The sequence below is a fragment of the Gekko japonicus genome, unplaced genomic scaffold, assembly GCF_001447785.1.
Source record: "Gekko japonicus isolate JY-2015 unplaced genomic scaffold, Gekko_japonicus_V1.1 scaffold126, whole genome shotgun sequence".
Classification (NCBI taxonomy): Eukaryota; Metazoa; Chordata; class Lepidosauria; order Squamata; family Gekkonidae; genus Gekko; species Gekko japonicus.
Window position 1 is genome coordinate 1,608,898 of NW_015162477.1, and position 23,092 is coordinate 1,631,989.

The window sequence follows — 23,092 nt, forward strand, 5'->3', positions numbered from 1 at the left end:
CCCCGCCTCGCCCCCCCGCCTCGCCTCCTGGGCGCGTTGCCTCCCCCCCCGCTTGCCTCCCCCCCGGCTCACCTCGCCTCGCAGGGTGGCCGGCATCCGCTAGGAATTCCTGCATTTAACATGCGGGATTTGCAGCTCGGGGGCGTTGATTCGGCCGTGGACGAGAGGCCGCCGGGCCTGGCGGCCGCCCCTACCTCTCCTCCTGCGCCCCAATGGCCGGCTTGCGCTCTAGGCGAAGGCCTAGTTCGCCTAGCGGGCGAGCCGGCCCTGACTGCAGTGAGCCAGGGTGCATAAAAACAGCACCAGCCTGGCTTCTCTCTCTCTCTCTCTCTCTCTCTCCCCCCTCTCTGTGGGTCCAAGCCCCCAGGCTACTCTTCAGCATCCGAGCCAGGATGGACTCATGCCGTCATGGAGGCAGGGGTGGGGAGCAGGGACTGGCACAGAGAAAGGGGAAAGGCATGGAGAACTGGTGGCCCCAGCAGCACAGGGGGAGTTTGCAGCAGCTGCCACATTTTGCCAGGGAGTTGGGGGGGGGGCTGGGCTGAAAGAAAGTTGTGTGGCCTTGGCAGGAAGTTGGGGGGCAGGCCCCCAAATGCCCCACTGTAGCTATGGGCCTGAGTGCAATGGACTTAGACTGGAGTAACTTTAATGCAGCTACCACTCTGGAATGTATACTAAGAAGAATACACCCGTGGTCATCGTCGTCGTTGTCATCATCATCATCATCGTCATCATCATCATCATCATCAATTATATTTCTTGCCTGCACTTAACATTACAAATATCCAAGGGGCCTATCAACAGGCATCATAAACACAGCATGAAAGAACACAATTTAAAATATGAAATCGTCCTATCAAATCAAGTATAAAACCAACTAGATGGGATCATCAAATGGAATACTTTACAGCAGAGGTCATTTCGGGGGGGATCGCGGGGGATCGCAGTTCCCCCGGGTGAGGTACGGGGGTGGGGCACATGACGAAGCCCCGACCCCTGCTTCCGGCCGCCCCGCTTCCGGCCCTCATTCAGCCAGGAGGAGGCGCCTCCCTCCCTGCCTCTCCCCACCCCTGCCTGCCTGGGGCCAGGGAGGGGCTTCGCGGGGCTTCCTTGCACTCCCGCCGGCCTTGCAGGTCCACCGCTGGGCCCCTCATGGGGCTCAGCAGTGGAGCTGCAAGGCCGCCGCCGTCGGCGGCCAGGACCGTTGGGGGCGGGGTGTGTGGCCTTATGACACACTTCCGGTGATGTCAGGGGGTGTGGCATATGCTAATGAGTTATGCTAATGAGTTCCCCTAGCTCTTTTCCTACGAAACGACCCCTGCTTTACAGTCTACAAACACTTTAAAAAATCCAAACATTTTCTTAAATAAGAATGGGCTTTCTCTGCCTTTGAAATAGAGGGCCTGTGGTGTCAGGTTCAGGCACGCTTCCCTACATAATGCTTTCCAAAGAACACATGTCATAACAAAGAAAAGAAAAACCCTGTTCCATAACCCTCCTCCCCATTGTTCTAGTTTCTCATATGGGGGTTAAGTTCAGTATATCCTCTGCAAAGCATATCTGGCTTTGGTTGTAGCACTTGTATTACAGTTTGGAAATCAAGAAGACACAGGTTTCCAAATTAGTGTCCTTTACTAGGAATGTGCATTTTCCTCCAAATGAATGGAAAAATGAGACACATTCAATAAACCCCAATTCATTTCATTTATTTGAATGAAGCAAACAAGTAGGGGAGGCAATAAAAGAATAGAGGTTCCTCCTCTTCTGCCTACTACATTTTAATCCTTTCCTCAGAGGTCCTTTCGGGGGGAACGCGGGGGAACACAGTTCCCCCAGGTGAGGTACGGGGGGCAGGGCACTTGATGAAGCCCCGCCCCCTGCTTCCGGCCGCCCCGCTTCCGGCCCTCATTCAGCCAGGAGGAGGCAGGAGAAGAGGGAGGGTAAGTTGCTTCCTGCCTGCCTCTCCCCATCCCTGCCTGACTGGGGCCAGGGAGGGCCTTCGCGGGGCTTCCTTGCACTCCCGCTGGCCTTGCAGGTCCACCACCGGGCCCCTCATGGGGCTCGGCAGTGGAGCTGCAAGGCCGGCGGCAGCGGTCGGGACCGTTTGGGGCGGGGTGTGTGGCCTTATGACACACTTCCAGTGACGTCAGGGGGTGTGGCCTTATGACACACTTCCTGTGATAACAGGGGGTGTGGCATATGCTAATGAGTTATGCTGATGAGTTCCCCTAGCTCTTTTTCTACGAAATGACCCCTGCCTTTCCTCCAAGGAGCTCAATGGTCTGCATTGTTCTCCCCTCCTCTATTTTTTGCCCACACATTAACCCTATTACATAGGTTAAATATAAGAGACTGAGAAACAGGGAGGGAAGGAGACACTGGCTAAAGGCCACCCAGTGAACTTTAAGGCTCAGGGGGGATTTAAGCCTGAGTCTACCTTGTCTTAGTCTGACTTTCTAGCATATCACACTGGCTTTTCTCTTCCCTTCTCTGCACTCTTGCTGTGGTGTGGGCAAGCCTCTCCTTAGGGGGCTGCAGGGCCTGGGACAAGTTTCTTTCACATTCTCCAGTTTACAAATCTCTAGGTCTTGTGGTATTTCTGTTTCATTGACATTCAGCTCAATACTCAAGGAAGAGCAGCATCTACAAGAGGAAACTGTGGTGGCCAACAAAGAGACAGCCTCACTGCTGAGCTGATCAACAGTGGCTTTGGGGCAATGAGGTTGGGATCTCTGTAAATATGGTGTGGGGTCACGTTGATTGGCCCTACCCAAGGGATGGCAGTAGCTGTGAGCTTGATCTGTTGCTGCTGCTAATTGTGATGTCATGGACAGGGAGGAAGACAGGGCCATCTTAGTCAACCAGCCATGAGATGAGTGGTGGAAGAATCTCTGTTTCCCTCTGCTGGTACCTCAACATTCAGGCAAGTAGCCTGAAGACCACATTCTCCAGAGTGCCCTGAAGAGATGCACTTCAGATGTCATGATAGAATCCAAAGACTATGGGGGAGGGGGAGAGAAATTATTCAGTCATCTCATTGATTGGATGACTGTGCTTTTTTTTTAAGCTAGGAGAAAAACAAATCTTAAACACTTTATTATCATCAATATGATTATAACAAAATCCAATAGGAAAACTAACAATATTAGTTAATATTGGATATTGTGACACTTGGGTTTCTGGTTCTGTGAATTCAAACTGGAGTCAGAATAAGAGGCAGAAGGAGAGGGACAGTGTCAGGAGATAATGAAGCTGACATGGGCCCTTTCCAGTCAGCAGAATACAACACAGGTCTTCCAAAGGAATATGTTTATCCTGATATATCTTTCTTTCCATAGTATTTCCATCAGTCATTGCTGGCTTTGGGAGGGCTTGATTCTACATAAGGAATAGTTCCACCCAGTTACTTTGCCTATGTTATGTCTCTTCTCACAGAGACTGTGCATGTACAGATTCCAGTGCTTTGCAGATTATACAGCTCTGGTGTAACTCGCTTTTGTAAAAGAGTGTGGATGATTTGCTATTTTCGGCAGTATGTGAAAAAATGTTTCTATTTAGTTAGTGTAAAGGCTCCCCTTATTCCTTGTTGTTCTCTTTAATGGTAGTTCTAGTGGCCTGTTAATTCTGTCCTCTACCTGTCTGTTAGATTCAGTGTCTTGTGTGTTACAGTGATTACTTGCAATGTCCCCAAATGTTCAATCCTTGTATAAACAAGTTCCAAGTAGTTAAACCAATCTAAAGAAAAATTCAAAAAGAAAAAAAAAATCCATCTAATACCCTTTATTATGACCAAACTTGATGTTAAAAAACGAGTATTACTTGGATTTTGTTTTCAGTTCATATATGTTACTCATGCTGAGTACACTTGTATTATAAGCAATGCTCCCTCTAAGCTGTGGACTCTTGTGAGCAAAAATTCTCCTTTGTGAGCTACTGGCATTAAAGTTGTGAGCAAGCAATTTGGCTGCTGCGTAAATTAGTTTGCTTTGGAGCCATCCTTCCTGAGCTAAGACAAAAATGTGTGAGCTGGAGGCTAAAAACCTGTGAGCTAGCTCATGTTAACGCTGCTTAGAGGGAACAATGATTAGAAGTCCATTTGCCTCTGTATTTGCATGTGGCACATCCACATTAAAGCAATTTTAACCAAGCTCTATTATCCTAATGTCTATTTGCCATCAAAGAACAAACACTCATTGTCTGAACAGTGAGCAAAGGACTGGAGTTGTACATTAGACATGGTGGTTCTGCCATGGTACCTTTCTTGTGGTAGTAATCAATGGTTCCTCTAAACTGTGGAGTCTCGTGAGCAAAAATTCTACTTTGTGAGCTACTGGCATTGAAGTTGTGAGCGAGCCATTTGGCTACTGCATAAATTAGTTTGCTCTGGAGTCATCCTTCTGAGCTAAGACAAAAATGTGTGAGCCGGAGGCAAAAAACTGTGAGCTAGCTCACACTAACTCAGCTTAGAGGGAACACTGGTAGTAATAGTTCCCCATAGCCTTTCTGGAAGGGGAAAACTAAACAACTTTCTGCAAGTGAGGTCTGAGTTCCCCAACATGACTCTCATACCATAAACTACATGCCATGCTCCGGGGAACTCAGTGCCCAAGCATGATTGAGAACCCAATGGGGACTGTGTTGTGGGGCAAGAAGGGGGCTTCAACCTTCCCCATGCCCTATTTTCCTTTCCCAAAATGGCCCTACTCTTTGCACCACTAGGAAGCTGTATGTATTGCCTGCCATCATGTTTGCCTTTTGCCACTTTGCAAGTAAGAATCTTTGTTGTCTATGAAAATGGTACCCTGTCCTGTACCATTTGGCAGGGAGAATTCATTGGTGGGGGGAAATTCCTGGAAATTTCATCCCACTTGAATGGGAAACAAATACGTTCTTGCTGAAAATCCATTCCCAGTGCAACCAATGTAAAGGCAGAGCAAGAAATTAATGCAAAAACAGAAGCACCAAAAATAAATGAAAGTTTGAAACAAAAACTAAATTGAGCAACCCCCCCCCCCAATCCACACACTGACTCGTCAGCTTGCCTCCTGCCTATCAGGCCCGTTGTGGCCCTGCAAGCAGCCAGAGTGAGAGCTCCAACTCACAGCAATGAATGGGTGGACGAGGACAGGAAGACAGGAAGGAGGAGAGGAAGTGAAGTTCAGGGGAAAGAAAGAAGGCATCATTCCCAATGGGAAGGAATTCAACCAAAAATGAATGGCTGCTACAACCAGTGAAAATGAACGACATTTCACAAAACAGAAACAAAGGGGAAATGAAAAAATGATAGACTTCTGTCATTGACCTTTGGCTTGTTTTTACTACTCTGAAATAGTTCAGGATGTTTCTACTGAGAGAAATTAGGGAAATGGAACGTTAATGTTTTGAAAAGTAAAAAGTAATACCTGCAAAAAAAAATTCTAATTTTTGGCTTTAGACACAAAACATCTTAGGAACTGTGATTTTTCAAAAGAAAATATTTGAACTGTTAACTGGAAATTCGGCTTTGTGGATGAAAAAGCTCTCTCACAATCTAGCTTCAACATCAGTTTGAGGGGCATAGTGCTGCCTTTGAATCACCCAGAGCAGCGGCTGAACCCTGGGATTTCTTTGGTGGTCTTCCTTGGGAGTAAAGAGGCCCAACCCTGTTTGTTTTTGGAAACCAGACCAAAGTTCAGCATGGTCTGACTGAAAGACAGATTACTCATTGGGGATATTTAGTCATACATCTTTGCGGCCATTAAAGGTTTTAAGCGAGTTCAAAATGTATTATTTTAAAAATATTAGGACCTCAAATGAGTGAAAAATGAAAAATAAATAAATCCTTTTTGTAAAAAAATCCAACAAATTATCATCAATAATGAATTTCAAAAGGTATTTAATGACCCCCAATTATACATTTTCTTTGCTTTTATGGAGCTGTTCGAGGTTAGCATTTCACCAGGCATAGGTGAGACTGGCCAAAGCTCAGTGTCCTGAACACAGAGTGAGCAGCTGTTACTCAGCTCTACAGAATCTGAAGAGGCCATCACACCTGAGAATGCCCTTCTTTAAATGATTCCCTCTTTGGAGCCAAATTTCTAAGCAATGTAGATACAGAATGCAGACAAGTAGGGTTACCAACCTCAAGTTGGGTCTGGCATTCTCCCAGAATTACAACTGTTCTGCATCAGTTCCCTTGGCAGAAATGGCTGCTTTGGAGGGCAGACTCTATGGCTTTACAATCCTGCTGAGTTCCCATCCCCACCCAAAACTCTGCTTTCTCCAGGCATGGTCCCCAGATATCCAGGAATTTCCCAGGCTGGAGTTGGCAACCTTAATCCAAAGGAAGTACAAACATGGTACACTGCCCCTGTCTTATGAATATGCTTTGGAAAGTCTGTATAGAGATTATATGGAGACAAATGTTTGCATATATGGCTTTCCCCCGATTTTTTCAGGGATCCCAGTCATGCAGATAGACTCCAATGCAAGTCCACATAACATGGAGGAGAGGAGAATGATGTCAAGCACTTTGGGTCCTCTCTGGGAAAGTATAAATGAAGTAAATAAATAAAAGCAATAATCATTGTAAGCCATTTTCAGTGTTCTCCTGAAGCCAGCTACATTTTTAAAAGTTCTATGTAAGTGTCATAATGGGACTGTACCCCAAAATTTATTAGGGGGGATTCTCTTGTTTAAATGCCCTTGCACCAAAAAAAACCCAAAAAAACCCCCCACCCTGCATATACAGAACTAGCATATGAGACAACATCATAACTGTTTTTTAAAAGGAAAACAGAACAATGCAAAAAGTGATAAAGAAGTGCTGGCACCGTGTGGTAAACAGTTGAATGAACATCGTGATAAAAGTGCAGTTCTTTAAAACACTACCAAGGTGGTATCTCACACTGCAAAAATTGCACCATATGCGCTCAAACTACTCTTCACTTTGTGGAAGGGTTGTGGAGCTGTAGGTACATAAAAACATCGCTGCTGGGAGTATAGGGTCTGTCCAGGAGTTTTAGGTTCAAGTACAAAAACAAATTTATCATATTACTAGTCATACACTTCCATTAAGAATAGATTTTTTTGTTGCTCAATTTCTGGAATAAAGATTTAAAAACAAACCCTCTGGAACTAAAGGAATTAATAGTGAAACTATGTGCTGCAGCAAGAATGGTAATAGCTAAATTATGTAAATGTTCAGACCCACCGACAGTCACCAGTTGGTTTGACAAAGTGTTTGGTTTCTGCCTGATGGATAAATTGTCATCTCAACTGGTGCAGGGTGATTCTGGTCCTTATTCATCAGATTTTGAATTGGTCTGGTTCCCAATTTGCATCTCATAATGTTGAGTTATGTTGACATCCTGCTTTATTTAATAATATGGTATTTAAAATGTTTGATTTCTTCTATTGTGTTGTTAACCTTATTTTTTTATAGTTATGTTGTTGGTACTTCAGAATATGTAAATTTGGCTTTTGGATTTTTAATGTTGTTTTGTTGTGAGGCCAATGATAATTGTAATTTATATAGTCTTAATTTAAAAAAAGAAGAGGGAAAAGAACATTGTCTAACAATGACTTGAGTTACTAATTGCATTTCTTGTGTAGTTTCTTCAGCCTAGCAAGATTCTGTTTTTGTTGGATTTTTCTAAGATTATTCTTAGCTCTTCTGCCTGATTTTTTATTTGCTATATGGTTTCTAAGCGTAGTCAGGTTCTTTACGGTTAAATATACCTCAGGGTCTTAGGTAGATGACTGGGAATTCTCTATAATTAGCTATGGACATAAGAAGGCAGAATATGATTTTTGTCCACCTTTCCCAACAAGGAAAAAATCAAGTAAGGATGGGACTTCAAAGTCTATCCATAAAGCATAAAATTCTGAGCAAGACCACATTTACTAGCTTGAGTATATTCTGTTCAACTGTGTTATTGAAGAGAACTTCAGAGTCTTCAATTGATTGTTTATCTGCTGTGAGGTGCCACTAGCCTTCTGTTTAATTTTGCTGCAACAGACTATTATAGCTACCTCTCTGGAATTGGGAGGGAATCGTTTCTTTAGTTTTGTTGTTCCCATAAGCTATGCAAACTGAATGGACCATGTGTAGGGTTGCCAGGTGCTCCCAGCCACAGGCGGGGGTAGATTGTAGGGGTGCCAAATCCAGGTCAGGAGACTCCTGGATATTTGTGGATGGAGACTCGGGAGGACAGGAATCTCAGTGGGGTACAATATACAATATATTCCACCCTCCAAAACATCAGTTTTCTCCAGGGGAACTGATCTCTGTAGTCTGGAGATGAGCTGTAATTCTGGGGGGATCCCTAGGTCACACCTGGAGACTGGCATCCCTAACTGTGTGAGCAAGTCATTTTCACACACAATTCCATACGTATGAAGTTGTGAAACAGAAAGCAGTTTATATTCAGCTTCACCATAAATGAAGTAATTTTTCTGGTTTGGAATAGGCTTTTAGGGTTGCCAGGTCTTACTTTCATGCGGCGAGGAGGGGTCCCAGTCCTTCTCTGGGATCTCTTTGGTGTGCGCCATGATGACGTCACATGGCACATTGCAGGGGATGCTCTGCTATTTAAGGAAAAACTGTAAGGTTTTTCCTTAAATTATTGACTGTCCCCCCTGCAAAGTGCCCTGTGCAATGATGTCACCTCCAGGTGACTTCATTGTGCTGGGTGCATTGCCATGCGCCGGGCACTTTGGGGGCAGGGTTCCCCCCACTGGCCGAATCTGGGCCGATGGATCTGGGGGCCTGAAAGCGGGCAAACCCCCACCCTCATTGGGGGAATGGCAGCCCTATAGGCTTTGTGTTTCATGAGTCTATCTACCATTTTAGGATCAACCTTTCGCAATTACTTTTTGCCTGACAGTTATGTTCTGCATACAGTGTGTATCAAGTGGCTTTACCTACTCATATAAATGGAGAGGAAAGATGTAGAGCTATCAGTGTTCATCAAATGGTCACAGTTTCTTCCTATGATATATGCGTGTACGGAGGCAACATATATAAGAAGAAAAATGGGGTTGAGCACAGTGGCCCGCACCCACCTACACATATTTGCCATATTGCATTTTGAAACCTTTGCCTCAGTTTCACATGGGTGTTACTCTCCGAGAAACACCAAGCCCTCATAGGCACATGGGAATAGTTTCTCAGTTGTTAGAATTGGCTGGAAATAATGTAATTGAAGTACCTAATGTGAGATCTGATTTGCATATCTTCAGTCTATATATTCATAAGTAATGTACATAATATGCATACTGCACTCCTTGATTTATGAGAATGGGATATATATCCAAAGAAAGCTGTTTGAAAATGTGATATGTTGGAATTACAGATGTGGATATTCTTCATCAAAATTAATTTACAAAGTTTCTTCTTGTTTCTGATAAAGGCTTTTAAAAGGCTGTGTTTCCAAACACTACCTTCCAGTGCTCTTGGTGGGAGGGAGGTGTTCTATTATTCTAACCAATTAGTATTTTATATCAGTGGAAAAATTGCTATGGGGGATATTGTTCAGTGCCTCTTTATTGCCATGTGCCAACTGGATAGCCAGCCAAGAGTTAAATTCTTGCCTCCCATTCTAAATAACTATGTGAGGTTGGAGAATATGAAACCATTATCAGATTACAACAAATTTATAACCCATAGAGGCCCCCTGTGGTTGAGAACATCAGATATAAATTCAGCCAAGAGACTGAAGTTTCTTATAATGGTAACCACTTAATATAGATAGATGCAACTGGTTTCTCTGATGGGGTTCCCTTACCTTTAACTGCCTGTGATTTGAACTCCCTGTGAACTCATCTTACAAGTACCATCCTAGCCTTTAAAATCATATCATTCCATTCATGTGTTGGATGGTTGTAATCCAATTTTGTTTTACCTAATGAATGAACTTGACTGTCTAAATTTGAAAAAATTACTAACCATCACAAAGGCATAAGAGCCATGAAATAGAATAAAATAAAATACAACAGATTATACTGAAAATGTATGTTGGCATCTCTGGATAACATGATCTTTGAATTAGGGAACAATCTTAAACAGGTTGGAGAGGAAGGTGTAATTCTAAAAACACTTCCCCTACTGAATAACCTGACTAGGATTCTGAACAGACCTGCTTAGGGTTGTTCCTATAGATACCTAATTGTGGTTTATTTTAATTTTCTGTTACACGATGAAAAAAATCCCCATTATTATTTACTTCATTTGTGTCTCAGCTTTCTCCCCAATGGGAAACCAAAGTGGCTTACGTTGTTCTCCTTTCCTTGGTTTTATCCTCATAACAACCTTGTAAACTAGGTTAGGTTGAGAGTGTGTGACCGGCCCAAGTTGACCTAGCAACCTTCCTTGGTGAAGAGATTCAAACCTGGGTCTTCTAGAACTTATTCTGGCAACATCATGCTGGCTCTCGATATTAAAAAGTTAGGAATAGGTTTTAGAATGTTTACCACCTTAATCTGCATTCACTAATTAAATATGGTATATGTGGAACAGTCTTTTTACTTTTCTACTGGAAAAATGGTAATACCAATTAGTCTCTGATATAAAAATTATAAATTACTGTTACTTAAAAATATTATGGAAAGAATTTATAATGTTCATCAGTGATATCAGGCAACATGACTGAATCACAAACATGTATAATATACCGTAGATTGAGATAACAGAACATACATAAGGCATCATGCCACTTTAAACCATATTCTGTTGATCATGAACTAGGCAAGTGTTTGTGTTCTGCAAAACTTTTCATTAAACAGACATAAAACCTTGAAAACTCACCTCTAAAACCATCAAAATGATCCAAGAAAAAAAAAGCTTTTTTTAAAAAACAGATAATCGCTGAGGAAAAACAATCACACTCAAAATGCCCTGTCAGTAGTATGTTATAATGTCTTAATAAGCCAAAAATGCAGAACAAACCAGATTGACAACCGAAGCAAAATTAAAACAAACCAAACAAAACAAAACAGAAGGAATACAAAAGTCAACCAAAACTTTAAAGATAATCAACCAAATACAGTTAAAATTAATGGTCCTCTGAGCGTGCTCTGAAGCTTTCCAAGCACAGACCGCCTGGCATATCACCAAACATTTTGAGTCCAAATGCAGGAGGCCCTGTTCAGAGAGATTCCTGCTGCAATCCCTAAGGAGCCTGGTCTTTGGAACTGAAGGCATGCTATCCTAGCCAATCTCAATAGCCACCAGGGGGTTATATAGCATGGGATTGCTATGAAGTAAGATTAAACTAAATGTCTGTTTTGCATGATGAGCATAAGATTAAAATGAAGGAATCCTGTTGTTCTTTAGTGAAAACAGTTTCCTTGGGAACCTTGGAATCATTTCACTGTGCTGCATGATGTAATTAGCTGGTTCAACATTTAAAGTGGGGAAACCATGTGCATATGTATATATTTAAAAAATCTAACAGTGCAGTCTGAAACAGAGTTACACCCTTTTATAACAAGTGAAGTTAGCAAGCTTTAGTAGGATGTAACTTCCAGGGAATAAACCTAGTTGAATAGACTTGAGTAGGATCTTGAGTAGACCTGCCCAGGATTGCTCTTTGAGGGTGAAATCTTAAGAATACTTTCCTGGAAGTAAGTTCCACTGAGTAAACTGGGACTTACTTCTGAGTAAAAGGGTTCAGGATTGCTCTCTTGGTCACCTGATTGTATCTGCTTTGCCCTAGTTCAACTTCCTGCAAAAAGCTGACCTAAAATGGTACAAATTCTTTGTGTTTTTTCCAAGTGTTTGTATGGGGGAGTGTGGCCAAACTGCACAAAATTATGGGTTGGCTAGAAAAAGCTGAGTGGGGAATAGTTACTTACGCTTTCAGCTAATATGAAAAACAGGAAATAGGCATCAAATGAAATTAATACATATCAGGCTTTAAACAAATAAAAATATTCATTTCCACACATAAGTCACCTGTAGCACTCTTTGCTACTAACCAACACAAAAAATGGAGTTTTTAAAGACAAAAATTCAAGGAAGGAAGTCATATCAATAGATTTTAAAATAATTGTTGCACTGTCTCTTATCCTCCTGGGTTAGGCGCTTCAATTTGGCATTTATTTAAATGAGTAGAGTTAATCCATAGCTGATACAGTTTCTAACTGAAGGGAAATAAACAAGCTATTTTATATAGATAATCACAGGGAAGGAAAACCATCACCCTCAAAGTGCCTTGCTTCTTATGACTGGCTCTAGCATCTCCCCTGCTTGGTCTTAAGCTAGAGTCTAGACATTTCATTTAGCATATTGTTTTTAATGTGCTGAGTGACATGAAAAGGTACCATAGGGTTTAGAACAGCATAACCATGTGCATACTTGATAGTCCCATGGTTTCTGTTGAAATGGGATAGAAAACTGGGGAGGAAATATTAAAAAGTCCATATATTTTCAGATGTAGCTGATTCATCAGATCCCCTCCCACATCCAAATTTCAAGTGCATTATGGAAGTTGTCCTCTGATCAGCCAGTTTATGGCTAGGTGACCTTTGTTAATAACAAGAATCATACTTTTGTCTGCTTACATCATCAAGTATTGGAAACTGATCATTCTGCAACACAAATCAGTGAGACAATTGCTTCACTGTCTGCTCAGTTAAACCCGCATTTTAACTTATGAACAACTCTTACTGAGTAAGAGAAAATAAGGAAAGAATCTAATCCCCATCTATGAAACCTTAAAGTAAGAATAGAAATAATATGTTGGTCCTATTTATCTAACTGAAATGAAGAAATATGACTGGTTGCATAATATTTGGCATTCTATTTAACAGAGTCCATGCTCTGTACTAACCAATGTTTCATTTCCCTGTAAGACATAGGTACATTTTTTTACAATTTTTCCATACAGGTTGGGAGTAAATTTGAGATCAGTTCATGCAGTAAAGAACACATTTGTATAATAGTGTTTACTGCATGAACCATACATCTGTACTCTTTCTACAGATGTATGGTTTACAGCTGTCAGTTAAAAATCTGTCTTATTGAAACTTGTGGCTCAAATATGGTAATTGGATACAGAACTCTTAATTTCCAGGTCAACAGCACAATATTGGCTTAAGGCTATTTGGCCTACATAGGCCTATGTGAAAAAGAGTTGGCAGCTTTCTCACCCCATTTCCTATAGGGCAAATGTCGACAACACAATACCAAAAAAGCAAAAAGCAAAAAAAACCAAAAAAACCCTGCATGCCAGATGACACTAACTGATTTTAACAATTTCACCTGAGAAGTCCAGGATGGAAGAAGACAAAAGTCTAGTGCATCTCTGGAGAGTGTTTCTCCAGTTTATGTTCAGAATATATTGGAATGAGGAATTTGAAGAATATTTCACCATTTGTTTTCACACAAATCCAATTAAATATGGGACTCACGCACTTGTTCCTTCCACTTTAAGTCTTCAAAACTATGCATGCATTACAGCCATTCTGTTGCTTTTTTTTTAACTAGCTGCAAATTTGAAATATCCTGTGCTTCTTTTGTGTAAGCATCTAGTAAGGAATATTGCCCGTGTGTTCTGTGTTGTTGTTTTAGATATGATTCCAATCAAGTCATCTATCTGAAAAATTACATTGTGAGGCCTTTCCTCCCCCCCCCCAAACATTTTTAACTATATTATTCCAGAATAATTTGGGCAGTTCAGTTCATAGCAAGGCATGCTGTATCTCTGTCACTATAGGCTGGGTAAAAATCTCAATGGTTCTGTCCACTATAAAAACAGGACACCCAAGTTGAACTGAACACTGAATAACTCCACATGGTTTTTGCAGTGGTCTGTGACTGAAAAGGTTCACTGGAAGCAATTTGCAAAGAAGTCCTTAGGAAACCACCTGGATGGTTATTTTAAATTAAAAAAGGAAGAGATGCCATATATATTTTTTTAAAAAAATAATTTTTAATGCTAGGTTTAAGTCTTTGTACATGTGATAGTCATTAAAGCTTATTTAACCCTGAAATTTGCTGGCCCCCTTGATTCCATGGGGACAAGAAGGATCTTGGGTTGAAAAGGAAAAATAATGCCTGTATGAAAACGAGACGTCCCTCCATGGAGAACAATTATTTCAGAATTATTTTAGCCCGTTCAAATGGCTAAGTAATGTCGGCAAAAAAATTACTTATAAAATTACTTATATGCAGTTTATAAAGATATGCAGCATAGACTGTTTCAGATGAAGTACTTGGATTTAAGCTGATTTGATCCCACTCTAATCAGAGAGACTAGCATCAGCTGAAATCCAAGCATTCCCCTTTGTGAATTGTGAATTGCAGCCAGGTACAGAAGTATATCCTGCACTGACTGTAATCAGTAGAACCATCCCTGGTGATGATGATGGGCAGACGATAAGACTCTCACACCTTGATCATAAGCATATTGCCTCTGAAGTTAAAAGTCCCATTTAAAATATGACTTTAGTACTGAAGACCGTGGGTACAAAACAATGTATTTAAAGTTATAAATTCATTGTACCAGTGTCTAGGTTTTTAAATATTTAAATGGTTGTTCATGCTTTGCCCACTCTGATGATCCTAGGATGATGTGACTTTCAAGCCATAGATGCTGCTGGTTGTGCAGACACAAGGTTTGCAGCCAGAGCAGTGGGCCTGTAACTGCTGACATCAGGCAGCTGTGCTGTCCGCCACACCACCCTTTCCCCAAGGATGAGGCATGTTTCAGGGATGTGAACATTCCTTAGTGAGTCTGCAACACTGGAGTTATGGGCACTGTTTGGGAGGTGGATTGCTTTAGAATTAAAATATTTCAGGCTGTGAGAAATATGAGGATTACAAAGAGATAGAGAAGGAGGCAATAAAAGAAATAAGCACATGAAAAGGTACAGCTTTTTGTATCTGAGTGGAATTTCCTCTGGAGTACAGGAAATTCTGTATCATTTACAGGTCACAGGAAGGAAAATGGGTAAACAGTGTTTCCTGTAAGGAGGGGGCAATGGAAATCAATAGACTTTCAAAGTACCTGAGTTAGAACAAACTTTTTGGTGCATTCAGACTAAATGCAATCTGTTTTTTTAAATTGCTTTAAGCTTGTTAAGTTTATTAAAAGCTACATTTTGCTTTTACAGTTAAGAATTTACCTCAAATTAATTCCCAGTTGCCAATGTGGTAGTTATAGATGATAGAAGATAGATTATAGAAGATGAAACGCAATATCTCCTTTCTTTCTTTCTTTTTTACTAATACCTCTTTAAAGTATTATTCAGAGCAGCCAAGCCTAGTTTCTTCCCCTCGCCTCAAATAGGGGATGATTTCAAAGTTTAAATTAGCAGTGGAGAAAATGTTAAAAATGAAAGTGTCAAGGAATTATTAGAATGGATAAATATGTAGAGTGCTGGGGATAAAATGCAAAATAAATTAGACCGCTCTCCTGAAGTGAGGAGGGCCCTTTCAATCCAGAGGCTATGGAGCTGGGGTGCGGCAGACAGAGCTTGAACTGCAGCTGGAAATCCTGCATTTGCTCCACTTTGGAGTACATCTGTCTTCACCCTAATTCTGGTATTTGCCTAAGTCAACTGCATTCCATTCAAAATCCCCTTGGTTTGAAGAACTTTACATACTAGTTAGTACAAGTTGGGTCTTATGCTTTTCTGCACAGAGGCACCAGAGCATAGAGTCGAGCACAGGAAACCCTAGCAGTGGTGCATGGGAATAGTTTTTCCCTTAGTAGCTTTCTTCCTGCACTGGATGATGTTGCACTGGTGTGGGGGTGAGGGAGGAATCGAGGGACAACCCAGCAAAGAGGTCAAGCAAAGCATGGACATGGGTGCAGTGCTGGCCACAGCCTCTCGTATGCTATCCTAAGACCACAAGAGATTTCTTATGCATCAGATAGGGCAGAGAATAAGATGGGTTAGAATTATACAGCCCCACCTCCAGCACAAGACTGTCAGCTCCATTGTCACAATAGTTAAGTGGAACTATCATTTAGAAGCCATGGCAGTTGAGAGTCAGAGAACTGAGGAAGAAAGAACTCACAGAAGGTTAAGAAGGAAAGGCACTATTAGGAAAGGATAACACAGAGCAGCCGTTTCCCAAGAAGATAAGCAAATTGTTCGCTAGGCAAAGGGGCAGCCCAAAATGGAATCCAATGTGACCCTACATTCTGTTTATCTGTCATACCCCTCGACTCTGTAGTCTCTGGCAAAGCTTGCAGAGTATTGACAAGGGAAGCAAGCACTGAGACAGCTGATCGGTGCTGCAGTCAGCTGTCCAGCTCCCCTTTCCAAAGGGAGCATAAATCATCAATGAAGCAGGAGTCCCAGGTTCATGTAGCTGGATCTATTTTAAGACACCAAAGGTTACCTAGTAAGCACTTGACTGAAGATATTTATTTTTGTTTGTTTGTTTGTTTCCTTTGTTTCTCCGAGACTCACAGTGGTACTGATGTGGGCTGTGCTAATTTTGCAGGATGCAACCTTAAAGGGGTGTCTGACTGCCGCCATCAGCTTCTTCTTCCAGACAGCCTGAGTGGGGTAGTGATTAGAGGATTGTGGTAGGACCGGGGAGACGCAGGTTCAGACGCTCAGTTGCCATGATCCTTACTGGGGGACCTTGAGCCAATCCCTCTTTCTCAGCCTAACCTATCCCACAGGGTATTTGTGAAGATACAGCAGAGGAAGGGAGAACCATCCACTGCCCTGAGCTCACTGCCCTGGGTGGAATAAAATGCAGTCAATAATAAATAAAGACGCTTCTAGGTTCTTGTATCAACTGCCTGGTGGATGGCCAGAGGGACTAGAAGACTATGGTGGTATTCTGTCTGTATCGTGAAGCAATGCAGTTAGTTGGCTACAGAGCTGTGATGGCTGAAAGTAACACTTGGAGAAGCAGACCTCCATGGCCCCCATCCCTAGTAAACCCGTTTAGCACACATACACAAAACAGCCAGTGTTTGTATAGAGGACTAGGATCTGGGAAACCTGGGTCCAAATCCCCACTCTTGCATGGAAGCTCCCTAGGTGACCTTGGGCCAATCATTCTCTTTCAGCATTACCTGTCTTAACCGGATTTTTGTAAAGATGACTATGGGAGGACAGAACAATGTATGCTGCCTGATCTCTTTGGTAGTTGGGCAGAACAAAACTGAACTGGATAGATACCATTTGAAGGGAAGGCAGCATGGTATAGCCCGATCTCATCAGATCTCAGAAGCTTATCAGGATCAGTACTTGGAATGGAGGCCACCAAAGGAAGATTCTGCAGAGGAAGGCAAAGGCAAACCACCTCTGCCTCTTACTTTCATTGAGAACCCCTTGCTAGAGTTGCCCTAAATTGGCTGCAACTTGAGGACACTTTACATACACACAGAGAGATACCACTACCTTGCATTGTACAGAAATTGAAGGAACATGCTAATGGCAGGCTTATTGCATAGATGGAGCACATGTATCTTTCCTTGTGGTTGGAGCAACCACATAGCAAGTTGAAAATGACCACTGCATAGCTAGACATTACCTATTTGTCCAGAAGGGAACAAAAGTTTTGAAGGTTCTGGCTTGGTGGTATTTATTGACCCTATTTAATCATTTCATATTTGAAACAAAAATTCTTCAAGTTCCAGGGTTCTTTATTCAGATCTGTATTTTAACCATATATAATAAATAACTACCTTGAGTACCATTTGGTTATTTAGTTCTACTCCAAAGACATGCATAGAAAAGAAAACAAATGGAAAATGTTTAGAATTAAGGAACTGTGACATTTTTCACAGGGATACTCGCAATTACATCTTTATTTTGTTTCTGTACATCGTTGAATTAAAGTAGCTTGTAATGCCAGGAAATAAAAGAATGCTTTAGGTGATTAAACTTCTTTTTATTATGTTACAGAAGATGAGAAATCAATAACTGGTCATTCCGACATAAATGAGTTATGCAGGCCAATGACACAATGAACCAAACTTTATAACAACTGCACATGATACTGTCAAGCTACCAGCTTCAGTGGCGCCAGCAATAATTATGGCTGATCACCTCTAATTCAGAGAGGCTTCACTTGATAAAGCTGTCACTTTGAGTGGCCATAGGGCATCAGTATCAAATGAGTTTGCTCTTCCACAGAATTGGATATATATGCTCCACCAGGTCTCCTTTCTTGCTTCTGCTTTCAGGATGCTAATACAGTAAAAGTAAAAGTAGCTCCAATTTGTACAGTTGCAGCATTTTTAAACGAAAGTCTATGGCAATCACAAAGATCACAGCAGCCACGCAGGGGTGTTTTCTCCCTAGAACCTGTTAATATTTCTCGTGTGGTATTTTTCTGCAATTTTCTTTCCCGCCAGTGGTGAGCAAGCCATCATTAACATTCTGGTATGCTTTAGGAACAATTAATAAGCCATTGGTGGTGTTCTTCTCTTTCTCATGTTGGTCTTTTATTTCCGATTCCTCATTCTGTCATCTATGGTAGCATTACGTACTGTGACTGGCATTGGATCTTCAGGGTCTCAGGCAAACCAAGTTGTTTCTCAACAGCAGCAACTTGGAGATGCCAATATTAAACGTGGAATTGTGTACACGCGAAGCACACGTTCTACCACTGAGCCACCAGACTTCTACAAGGATACAACCTATATCTGCTAATCAAGTGATGTAATAGTGGCATGTCAGTCCACACACATAGTAACACACTATAGTTATGGTGGAATTTCAGAAAATCGCAGCATCTCCATGCGTGGTGCCAGCTTGGCAGGTCCAGTGGGCCGGAGCCTTCCACAAGCCATTGCTTGGAAGTATGATCTGGGCCCTAGCCTGGCCTAAGAAGCACGAAGACCCTTCCGTTTAAAGCATCAAGGCGCCTTGCATTAACTCGCATTCATTTCCTCATCAGCCCAAGCAGACAGCTTTTCTCCTTTCACCCTCCCTTTTGCTTTCTTCAGTTGTTCTTCGGTGCTTCCCCCCCCTTTCTAAAATGTGTAGGAATGCGTCTGCGTATACGTTTGTGAGCATGTGTAGTATCTTCAGCGTGGGCCCCCTCCCTCCTTAAATCTCAGACAGCCCCATTCCCGGGGTTTGACTCTGATCTCTCTCAGGCAGCTGCTCGGGCCATTCTGAGGCGGCACTGTTTCTTTCTCTGTTTACCCGTTTCCAATGGCAATTGCACCACCAAGTCTCTGTGCGTCTGGAACTTCGCCTGGGGCTGTTTTGGTTACATTGAAGTTTTTTTGCTTCAGCTCTGCCAGATTTAAATGGTGACTTCACTAGCACCGAGCTCAAAAGGAGAAGGGGGGGGGGAGGCAGCGTAGAGTAGAGAAGAGGGAGCAAGCGAGGGAGAGGGCCAGAGCATTACATCACCATTTGGACTGAAATCAAATGGGAAGGATATGACTCACTCGGGCTAGTTAAGCTTTGGCTCAAGTTCTACATACATTCATTCCAGGGCTCTCATGTTCTGCACCTCAGCAGGGAATTCAAGCTCAGTGATGTCCATGAGGTTTGTTTTTAATTTTCTTCCCCCCCACCCCCGATTGCTCCGTACTACTATCACTCCTGCTACCCACCAGCTTCCCTTCTCTTCCCCTTTGCCTAGGGATTCATTTCCTCCTTTGACTACATCCCCCCCCCTTCCGCCTTTTCTGCCCCTCCACTTGGCTGGAGTTTGTTGTCTGCTACACACAAGCCTCGCTGAGCAGATCCCGGGTTCCAGGGAAGAATCGACATCGACCCAAGCAACCCAGCAAACTTTCGCGAGAGAACTTTCTTTCGGCTCCTTTCCCCTCCCTCGGCGTTGCTCTTTCGTTCCTAATCAGAGGAGACAGGGAGAGAGTTAAACTGCAGGGACCAATCATTTCAATGGTGATGTAATGCTGGAGCTGCAGGGTAGTTAAGTAATGTGAGAGCACGGGGGTCAGGGTTGCAAAGCATTTACCTGCTCTCGAGGGGGTTTAAGTTTATTATCAGTTGCAGTGACTGCAACTGGCTTCAGACAGCAACCTCTAATTATTCGCAGACTCTCCTGTTTTATCTTTTATTATTCAATGTAAAACTATAGCATCGTGTTTTTCTTTTTTTAAAAGAGAGAGATCCCAACCTGATATTATTACAGCTGCAAATTATTTTCTGCTAGGGGTTTAATTTTTTTTTTTTTAAGGGAAAAAGAAGGTTTGAAACCTGCATTTTGCTAAAAGGGGAGGGGTCTGCTCTCCCAAATGCGACTGGTCAATTTGCGATCAGTCAACCGCTGGCTAATAGAGCTAGTAAAATGTTTCGCTGAAGAGACGCTCTCTAGGATATATATCATTTCAGGATGTGATTTGTGCAACACGTCCCCAATGTGCCACTCGGGGTTTCAGGCAAACGCTCGCCCATGCAGTTCTGCAAGCGCTGCATCCTCTGATTTGTGCCACTGGGACAATTTAGGAGGAAGTGATTTCTGTATTGTGGATCTCGAGTGATCCTGTTTTCTCTCCCCTCCCCCCAGCAAAGTGACGCTGTGATTTGTAACTTGCTCTCCAAAAACCCACCTGTTGTAAAGAAAGCCAAAGACTTTTCTTGTGCTTTTCATTCCCAGGCAAAATGTTTAAAATTCTAAATTAAAAACACTGCCTCTTCATACGCAATTGGTCACTTGAAGTAAATGTTGCATTTATGGCAATTTTGCATAGATCTGTGAGTTTTTATTGTTTTTATGTTGCAGTGTAATTTTGTGATTTGCTGTACTTCACCAGAGCTTGATTTTATTTTATTTTTAATTTTGTGTGTGGGCTGCTATAGATCTAGAGGTGGTTAGCCTTCATAGAAAAGATAAATGTATCCCATACTAGATGGTGCCACTCTTGCAAATCCTGGTAGTTTGGACTTGCAGCAATTAGTGTGGGGACAACCATGTTTTGTTTCTTCTTCTGAAAGTCTTTACAATTTGATAACAAACAGTGTCAGTGTTTGAGAAGCTGGCAGCACATGATAGCTAGAAACTTTATTTTGATTTTTTTTTGTAATCTATTACAACTTGGAATCCATCTTGGATATCACTTTTTCGTAGCTACAGTTCAGAAAATGGATACAAGTTTGAGTGAACAAATCCACATTACTATATTTTCTAAAGATTTTCAGCATAGATCAGTGCACCACATCACATGTGCTACAGTTTATTTGATACCAGGTATGGATAGCCCAAACAAGCCTGATCTCATCAGATCTCGGAAGCTAAGCAGGGTTGGCCCTGGCTAATATTTGGATGGGAGACCTCCAAGGAATACCAGGGTCGTGACTAGGACCACCTCTGAAAGTCTCTTGCCTTGAAAACCCTACCAGGTCACAAGAGTGAGTTGTGACGTGATAGCCCTTTCCACCATCATGAGCAGGTAGGTATGGTGCAGTCATGCAATGACATCTCCTATGGTTGCTTAACCATGGTTAAGGTGATCAGAAGCACGCTGGATGCTCATGCAGTTGTCTTCTTTGGTATTCCTGCCCATTTCAGTTTTGGAGCTAATTCTGGTTAGTGCCAAATCATAAGTTGCAATTGGGTCCAGCTTGGGTAACAGTTAAAAGTGAGTTTGTAAAGTGTAGCCCTTGGTAAAGTGCTTAAGAATTTAGGAATAGAAAAGAAGGCAGGATGTATCAGACTCCTAGTCCATTGAGTTCAGCACTCTGTTTCCAGCATAAGCCACAGAAAAGCCCACAAGCAGGGCCTTCAGTCAACAGCCCGTCTGCTGACTGCTTCCTAACGTCTGATAATCAGAGGGCATTATGAGGCCAGAGATTCCATTCAGCTATATAGCCGATACCCAGCTTCTGCCGTCTCTGAATGTCCAAAGTATCTTACAGATTGCAAAAGTTATGTGGGCTCACAAGTGGTACTGTAGGTTGCTGTTGTGAGGAAAGTGGCTGAAAATAGCCAAACGTATGGTTTCCACTTTCCAGGTCACACCCTGGAGAGCATGCCTCCAGAAATCCAGAGCAGAAAAAGAGGATGCAGTCATGGCTTGCCTCTCCTTCTCCCACACTTCCTTCGTGTCCACTCTAGGGCAATATGAGAATCCTGCTTTCTTCAACAGGTGAGAGATAAGGGTGGGAGAAGCATATGTTAAGCTTTGGCCTCTCTCGTAGACCTTTGAGACTACTCCAGGCAAAATATCATGTGGGACAGGCCGTTTGTGGTGACATTTGTTAGTCCAGTCCACTAGTGGGTTACAAGAAAAATTAAAAATATTTTTTCAAAAGCAAAACTTTCAGGAAAATGCAATATTCACACCATAACTATATTCAAATGAATATAGTTCACTGAATGCAGTAAATTATAACCATTTAAGGACAGAAAATATATATCATATTTGGAGCAAGATCTAAGTCACATACTGAACGATCACATATTTTTATATTTTATGTTCTGAGAAAATTCTTAGATGTTGATATTTTACAGATGACCCAACTGACCTTTTTGTCCATGCCTTCAGGTTTTCCAACAGCATCATACTGAAAGTAACTTCACACAACATGAAAATCACATCCATACAGGAAATATCCATGAATTCCACGTCATTGTGGAATTGTATTCCACCAAACTGTGTCTGTCTTAGCATCGGTGCAGGCAAACAGAAGATTAGTATTGTGTGTACACATGAAGAAATAGATGCATAGGTTCATCATATGCAACCAAACAACACAAAGGCATGAAGCAATTTCTTACGCAGAGGCAACAACTTTGCCTTTTTTTTTTTTACACAGCTGACAATGGCTGATTTCGCACTAGAGCTGCCTCGCTGTTGCGCTGCCATTTGCCCCGGTTCTATTCGTCCATTTCACACCCGAAGCTGTGCGGCTGATTTTGACCCACGGCTTCGCCCAATTTCCCCCGCAGTTTCATGATCCAGTTTTTTGAGGACAAACGAAACTGCGGAGGAAATCGGGTGAAGCCGCGGGTAAAAAAAAAAAGGGATGGGGGGGGGGGGGTTTGCAGTCGCATGAGAATCCAAATAGGATGGTTCAGCAAATTTCAAAGTAAGTTGTGTTGCATCTATAGGATGTACAGAGATTGCTAAAACACAGGTCATATAAAAAGTCACCTTGCAGTGAATTATAATCAATCCACCTTACATTGGTCCTTTTCCCAAGAGATGAATTT

The 23,092-nt window shown here is 42.2% G+C and overlaps 1 protein-coding gene across 2 annotated transcripts in view; it reads left to right on the forward strand.

The window, feature by feature from the left end:
• The window catches only part of CREB5 (cAMP responsive element binding protein 5), a 261,112-nt gene that overhangs the window by 129,421 nt on the left and 108,599 nt on the right, over positions 1-23,092 (forward strand). Inside the window, exon 1 of one of the 2 annotated variants that reach the window (XM_015405790.1) lies at positions 19,416-19,459. The exons of the other annotated variant lie outside the window; for it this stretch is intronic. Within the exon in view, the coding sequence (XP_015261276.1) occupies positions 19,449-19,459 (11 nt within the window). The 5' untranslated portion in view covers positions 19,416-19,448. Of the gene's footprint in view, positions 1-19,415; positions 19,460-23,092 lie in introns of those variants that run through there. 2 annotated transcript variants of the gene reach the window in all.